This window comes from Rissa tridactyla, chromosome 10, assembly GCF_028500815.1.
Source record: "Rissa tridactyla isolate bRisTri1 chromosome 10, bRisTri1.patW.cur.20221130, whole genome shotgun sequence".
NCBI classification, from domain to species: domain Eukaryota; kingdom Metazoa; phylum Chordata; class Aves; order Charadriiformes; family Laridae; genus Rissa; species Rissa tridactyla.
The window spans coordinates 22,456,805-22,464,726 of NC_071475.1; the positions used below are offsets into that span (position 1 = coordinate 22,456,805).

General features: G+C 37.5%; 1 protein-coding gene across 1 annotated transcript; it reads right to left on the reverse strand.

Moving 5' to 3' along the window:
* Positions 1-2,865: 2,865 nt before the first annotated feature.
* GP9 (glycoprotein IX platelet) lies at positions 2,866-7,218 on the reverse strand. Its single transcript, XM_054216578.1, has 2 exons — positions 7,087-7,218; positions 2,866-5,217 (listed from the first exon to the last, which is right to left on the reverse strand). Exon 2 carries the CDS (start codon positions 5,208-5,210, stop codon positions 4,584-4,586), a length of 627 nt encoding a protein of 208 aa, XP_054072553.1. The 5' UTR covers positions 5,211-5,217; positions 7,087-7,218; the 3' UTR covers positions 2,866-4,583.
* Positions 7,219-7,922: the final 704 nt, after the last annotated feature.

Below are 7,922 nucleotides of genomic sequence, written 5' to 3' on the forward strand. Positions count from 1 at the left end.
TCAGCAGAGGGTATAATTATATCCAAGGCATGAGTGAGGGATTAGAGGATGCTTAGTCTCTTACATAACAGATCTATATAAACTCTTCTGTTACATGCCCAGACCTCTTCCTTACTAGTTTATTGTAGCGAACAGGAGTCGTGTAAATAAATATGCACCTTTCAAGAAAGGAGCTGTGCCAATGGGTAATCTCATAGCCTGCAATTAAATTTACTGCTCAAAAATATTCATAAATAAATGAAAATGGAAAAAGAAGAACTAGATACATTTTAATCTTTGTTTAAGAATGAAATAATTGTCTCATCTAGTAATGATATAATCAGAAAAGTTGTTTTATTCCATTTCCAGAACCTGAATTAAGGATCTTCAGCCAAAACCCCTGCAATGTAATAACAAAATTTTATTATAGAACTCATTAGTTTTCCACTGAGATGCTTTTTTTTGCCAGATTTTGAAACAGTAGGGAATTTAAAATAAGGCTACAATGCAGACTGGTTTTCTTTTCTAGCTTTACCAAAAATAACTGCAAACAGCTTAGTGGTATACCTAATGAAAACAGGTTTCTGCTTTTTGGAGTGGATGTAGGGACAGACACTGAAGGATAATAATCTACTTTGTTCAAGAGGATTAGTGACTCATTGTTTTGATGGTGGTCTTTGTGATAACAAACAAACAGCGAGAGCAAAAAAGGAGTATGAACAATTTCAACCATTAGACACACTGGACGGTGTAAAGGTTAGTCTCTTCAGAATTGACTGTAAGTCGTCTTAAAGGGTAATACTGCCCAGGGAAGTGGTTTAAGTATACCTGGTAATACATCCAAATAGAGTGTTACATGCTATGTGATCAGACCATGTTACAAGCAATCCAGTACTCCAGTGTTACGAGAATCCAATATTCATGTTACTGCAATTGCACGTATATACCCTATATGAATATAAATTCTTTTTTCTTTCATGTTTCGTTGGAGGACCATGTGAGACATTTATGCCGTTGGGAAGATACCTGAGCAGCCTGCTGTATAGAGAGAACAGATTTTACTTTTTTTGGGGGGGGTAAAAAAAAAAATCACCAAAACTGGTGATTTTCACCTCTGTTTCATGCTGCATCCTACATTGTGTGCCCTTTAATAAGGGTCCTTTATGTTTGTAGCCACGATTTATTACAGTCAAATTTCAGGCACTAGACACTTAAGTATATTGCACTTGCTTTAGTGGGAGTTATTCCGTTGTTCTAAAGATATTTTTTTTTCCAGTTGATGTATTGAATTAATGGAAAAGTGGAGAAAAAAAATCCAAATACATTAGAAACCAGCTACCTAAAGGTGAAACACAAACCCATGACAATGCTTGTCATGGATGCAAGGTGCTGTGACATCAAGTTTGGGGTAATTGGGAAACTTGGAAGTCAAATGTGGTAAGACCTGTTGAAATCAAATGTCTTTGTGTTTCAGCTGTGAAGGGGCATTACATGTTCCAAAGCCAGGAAGGGTCTGCCACTGCTGTTAGTAGCATTTGAAGTAGTTTGGGTGTGGGATGGAATTGTAAGGTCACAACAAAGTGCCTAGTTTCTAAGCCTCCCTTTATGTTTATTCACATAAGCAGTGTAGCTATTTTCCAAACAATTTTGTACATTCATTAGTGTCAAGTGGGGGCTGTGGGGAGCAAAAAGGAGCAAACTTCTCTGATGCCTGAACTCAAACACTGGGTCTGGAATGAACTCTAACTGTAGATCCCAGACAGAAAGAAAGCATTAAGCTAAACAGAAGTTGTTCAGATTGAGCAACTCTTTTTGCTTCAACGTTATGAAAATCTCGAGCATTTCAAGAAAAAAGGTGATTGACCTACCATTCTGTTTAATAAATGAAGCCTGCATTTCCACATTAATTGAATTGCAGTTTAAGTCGAATTGCAGTTTAAACAAATCTACTCAGTATTACCGTGAGCTGTTTGAAAATAATTTTTTGGTCTTGCTCAATCATTCTGAGTATGATTACTTGTCTTGCTAAATATTGAACCAAAACTCCTAAGTTTTTAGTTGCAGTTAATCTCAGCAATTATACCTATGCTAACAAGGAATGTGAAAACATATATTCACTAGTTTACACTCTCGCAGGCATGATATAGGAACACTTTCTTTACAAACTCCTTTGGGAACGCTGTCTGTTTTATTTAGAACACTGCATGTTTTATTTAGATAGCTGACATATTTTCCTGTCTTTGCACATTGTTAGCAACTGCAGCATTATTTATTATTCTTTATTTTTATTTTTATTTTATAGGGTATGTGGCTCAAGCACGACCTAGTGGCCTTGCCAGATAAACAGTTGACTGTTGCTCTTGAGCCTTTAATTAGCAGTTCCAGCTTTCCCCTTTTCAGAGTTGGGTTTGGTTGTGTTTTTTTTTTCCCCAGATAAAAGCGAAATGGTTAGGAAGTGACAAATACAATACTTTTTTAGTAGAATGTGAAATACTGCCATAGAAGAAATTCCCTCTTCTTTCTTCTCATGAAGTCAGAAGACATGTTCTCTCAAATACTTTTCTTTTTTCTGGATTCTCTGCATCTTCTTTAGTGTGTTGGTTGGTATAATCAGAAATGTTTGCTAATTGCTCATTTTCTTATGTTCGTACAATTAAAGCTATTCAGTAAAGCAGTTTACAATTTTATTTACCCTAGCAAACTTTCAAGATGACTGTGTTCCAATGCACAGTTCTAACTTCATCCACTGCACCTGCATATTGAATATTGTTTTGGTATAGGTCATGCTCTATGGCTGTTGAAATTCATTGGGTTGCATGGCCTGGTTTCTGTGGCAGGATTGAAAACACATATCTAGCTTTATAGGCACAAAAGAAAGTTATAAGCTTTTAGTGTTGAAGATTTATTTTATTTTGAGGAAACAAGAAATATCGTTTAGGAAACTCTCCATGAGAGATCACAGAGTGCATTTCTTCTGTGCTATTCTGCATTAATACAAAATGGTGGTTGCCTTTTGAAAAATTGACAAGCTCAGCGCAGTGAAAATACTCTAAAATTATCTAAGTGCATACACCACTATGTTCTTATGTGTTTCTCTGAAATTCTCTCCTGCAGAGGTTATTTATGTAGAATAATATTTAATGAAGCCAGAGAAATTCTGTGTGTTTGGGCTGACCTGATCGAAATGTATGCATAAATCTGAAGCCGTAATTTTACTCAGGTCTGCATGGGAGCGTAATGCAGCCTTACTGAGCCCTGCTATTTCTGGGTTATATGGTTCATCTCCTGTGGCAGGGATGCCACACTGTAAAAAGCAAATTCTGTGCTGCATTTTGAGTTCCTCGTGGTGAAGAGTGTGGTATGCAATAGAAGAAGGTAGAGTGGAATATTCCTGCTGCTGTGGGGTGTAGGAGGGCGGCTCAGCCGGCACCAACTGAGCTCCTAAGTGCCGTTGCCAGTGCTCTCTAAGGATGTCCCTGTGACGTACTGCCCTTGTGGTCTCTCTTTTCACGGCCTGTTCCACAATAAATTTTGCAGGTGACCAAAACAATAAGAATAGCTGTAATGTTTTAGGCATCACGTACAATTCTGTTAAAATAGTTCTCATTTCAGGTAGTGCCTACCAATTTGAAAAAATGCCCAATGTTGGTTAAGCTATAGAATTCAGCATGACATTTGACGAGCTGTTTCTGTGTTTAATTATTTTCACCATTAGATTTTGAGCCCCGTTCCTAGTCTGATGTTCTAATTTCTACTCCCAGCCCTTTGTTAAAAAATTTATCTTTATGTAGATTCATACAAGCTATGATCTTGTCATTCCTTGAATTCCTCTTTATTAAATGAAATTGGTCAAGCTCCTTCTAAGATATATTTTCCAACCCTTTATTTGCACTACAGTTGTTTTTCTGATTCTTCTGCAGCTAATTCTTCCTCATTTGTAGACATTGATACTAGATTATTGTAGTTTATCTAAACAGGGAAGTAAATAAATCTTTCTATCCCTAAATGCTGTTCCCTATTTTAAAAAGAAAAGATCACGTTAACCCTTTGCTGCAATGTCATGCATGGGAGATCATTCTTACTAGATCATTTGCCTTCTCTGAATTGAGTCCTCAACCCATCTTTTGTCTCTAGATGTACGATCTTGCTTTTGATTTCTTGGCACTCCAAGTAACCTACGGCTCTTTGAATTTGTAACTTCCCTCTTTTTATTCCCCACTGTGTATCATCTGCAGACTTTAACATTGCAATGGGCATGTTGTCTCCCAGATCATTATTTTACAGCATAGGGAAAACATCTGACTCTGTTCCTTTCCTTTTCTCAATGTAAAGCCCCATGCTGCACTTTGTTATCCCAGCTTTGCTAGGGATATTATGCTTTTCATATGAGTAGATGGTAGTAGAATGAAACTTGCCCATCAATACATCACCAAGTTTATTTTTGAAAGGAAATTAAATCAAACTTGCCCATCTGAGGACCCAGATTTTGAACCCTGGGATCTGTTTGTAGCATGTTCACCGTTAAAAGTAGCATTGCCAGTGCGTGTGTGTTTTTGTGGTAGAATAATTTGATGTTTCTGTTCAAGCTAGTGGTAGTGAACAACTCATAGTTTCTTGTGGTTTTTGGAGGTATGCCTCCGCAACAATCGGCCCCTAGAGTCATATAGGCTTAGGTTTATTTGGCAGACCAGCTTTTTTGAGAATTTCAGAGCCCATGCTACTAAAATAAGTGTAATTATTGCTCCAGCAATTAAAATGAGGTCTCGCCAAAAGAACTCAAGACACTTGATTGGGAGAAGCCTCTTACAAATCCCCAGCTCGTTCCCAGTCAGCTGCCTCAAGGTCTTCATCCTCACAGAAGCTGGGCTTGCGCATCTGATGTTCCCAAGAGAAGGTGCAGAGGTGTCTTCTAACCAGAGTTTTAGATACAGAATATGACAGTCACAGTTCCAGGGATTGTCAAATATTTTCACTTCCTTCAGGCTGCGCAAGCTGTCCAGGGCACCGGGAGGAACTGAGGTCAGGCTGTTGTTGTGTAGATAAAGCCTCTTGGTGTCAAGGGGCAAGGCTGGCACTTCCGTCAGCTGCCTCGAGCTGCAGTCTACTTGCAAACCCTTCATTTCTCCCAGTGACTTACAGTTGCAGGAGGGAGGGCAGACTTCAGTTTGGGTCACGTGGAACAGCAATGATAGGGCAAATCCCACAACAGTGATGAATTCTGTCTTGTTCATGCTTCAGCTACCCAGAGAATAAGAATAATAATCTGATAAGTATGATTCATTAGCATGTTTCTAAATGCAGAACCAGAACACAGCTATTTCTTTCTCAGGGTTAGTCGTGAGGTTTAGGTTTTTGGAAGAAGATTTTAGCTTTCCGTGTTTCCCACAGAGCCATTCTTCCTGACATTAAGTAGTATAAATGCAACTGGGAGAGACCACAATGCCTCCATTTTGTCTCTAGTTCATTGCTTTTCCTTCATAATTGTACAAAAAGTGTTATTGTTCAAAGTTGTGGAACAGAATGTCACCAGGAGATGATGGTAAAAACTAGGTTAGTTTTAGGCAACGATTTTGATTCTGTTTCTGTATCTTCACAGGTCTAGTGTTAAAATTGTGTGTTGAATTCAGTTTTCAAAATCGACCTTAAAAGATTGAATAATTGTAAATGTCTAAAAATCTTCTTTCTGCGACTATGAAGATTCTAACCAGGAAGTATGTATTTTTATGTGGCAAAAGGTTCTTTTTTGCTGCCTTGTGGCTTCATGCATCTCTGAGAACATACAGTTTAAGATTTAGATGAATACAAAATTGGAAATGTTGCATATCTGGTACTACTTATCTTTTAGGGATTAAATAGCCATGCTTTGGGCTAGCAGGTAGTTATCCCTTTTGCTATGTAATTCCCACTTCTGTAGAGTGGATTCCACTAGACTTCCATTTTAGTCCCTCTACTTGCCAGTTTAAAACCTCTACAGCTATTCCCTTCCTGTATTTTCTACTACTTCTCTGCATTTAAAAATACATAGCGAGCCTTGGGACCAGGCTGGGATTTGAAATGCAAACTCCCTTGCACAGGTTGGGGAATTTCCAGTCTCAAAACCATCTTTCTTGATGATTTAAATACAGCCCACAATTAAAATATGTTTTCTTCTCTTTTCGTCCAATTAATTTGCAATAAGTAAGTATTGAAGCAAAAATTGTGTGTTGCCTTGGATGCTACTTGGACTATGGCAGATACTGTAAAAAGTGTTGGGGTTTTATACACTATTCACTTAAAGAAAATTCCTTTTTAACTGAAGAAAGTGAAAGCAGTTGTATAACTTTATTTGCAGACAAGCAGTAGGAGAACATTGAGTATAATTTTAAACTTGAACTGGACAAAGCCTGACAAATAGCAGGTAAAACAGACCTATTAACAACAAAAAATACAGAGTAAAAGAGATACTAAGGCAATAAGGAGCTTAAATTATGGTAACGCAGAATGGAATTTGGAAAAAAATTTCTTCAAAGTCATGTTTTCAAGTGTAGAGGTATTTTATAACTCAAAACCAAAAAGGTTTTCCTCTTAAACTTAAAATAAGCTGAGACTTTTTTTCTTTAGGAAGTTTCACTTAATAAAGACTAAAAGTGTAGGGAAAATTGATTGGTTTTGTTTTAATTTGCTTCAGTTTACTTACAGGGATTATGGAATTAGCTTTTCAAAATAAAGTTAGACAGCTTTAGATTCCTGATCTAAATACTACGTTCCTATATTTTAAGTTGAATTAATGCTACATAAAATGATAAACTTCATCACAGAGAAGCTGAAATATTTATCTTAATAATCTCCTGTCTTTGTTAGCAAGTAGTTAGTCTGAATATCTGTGGTCTGAATCTAGATATTCATCTGTTATTTTTCATGAAATGTACTAGAGCTGTTTTTTTCAAAGTAGACATCTTAAGAAGGCAGACTGTGTCTGACTAAAAAAATGTTAAGCACTATCTGTAGAAAAGACCCTCTTTTCTGATTTAATATACAAACAGCAAGAAATTCCCAGTCAAATAGAAGTAAGAACTGTGGCAAAAATGGAGAAAGGAGGAATTGGTGAGATGCCTCACTGACACTTACCCTTATTTATTCCCTCTTGATTCCTTTCCCTCTGCTTGGTAAAGTGTTGGAGTAGATACAGCAACTGGAGCTGACTTGGTGGAGTCAGTAAGGAAATGTGTTAGAGAAGATGGGCTTTTTCCTGTGCATAATAGAAAACCGTTCCCATTGGAAGGTGCTATGTATGGTTGACGTGTATCCAGACATACAGCGCTTAGGGCATTTTTGTATTTTTGGCAGACAAGAGGAAATGCTTTTGAATTTTTTTTATTGATAATGTATTTGCCCTATTAAACGTGACAACGTCTGAAAAACCTAAAATGACTCGTCTGAAATCTAGTGGTTTTTTCCTCAGCTGTACCAGTCTACACCTATAAAAGTTAGCTTTAGCTTCTGCTGCTGATGCATGCAAGCCCAAGCAAGATACAAGGGAGCTAAAGTTAGCCCATGAAATAAAGTTCTTCTCTTTTAGTCAAAGCCAGGTGTGTTTGATACCTGCCTTTCCAATGATTACGTAAAATTCAGAAAAGCACACCATAGCATCGAAATAACTTGTGTTAGTCACATGAGATCATTAAGGGATAGAGAAATATTAATGCCATTATGTTGAAATAGTGGTGAAAAGTCACCCAAAATACAGCATGTAATTCTGGTCACCCATGTTCAAAAGGATTAAGCCAACAAGTGAAAGGAAGGTTTCTGAGAGGATCAGGGATTTGGAGAACCTTATGAGAGTGACCTGTACCCTGCAATGTGGAGCGATGCAGAAATACCTAAGCCAGAGCAGGTCAGGCAGGAAGGTGCCCCTGACACAGCCTTGGATGTGAAGAAGGGTACACGTGTATGGATCAGTGGGT

What these genes read in the sequence shown, in the direction of transcription:
- GP9 (XM_054216578.1), bottom strand. Translation starts at nt 5,210, where the DNA reads ATGAACAAGACAGAATTCATCACTGTTGTGGGATTTGCCCTATCATTG.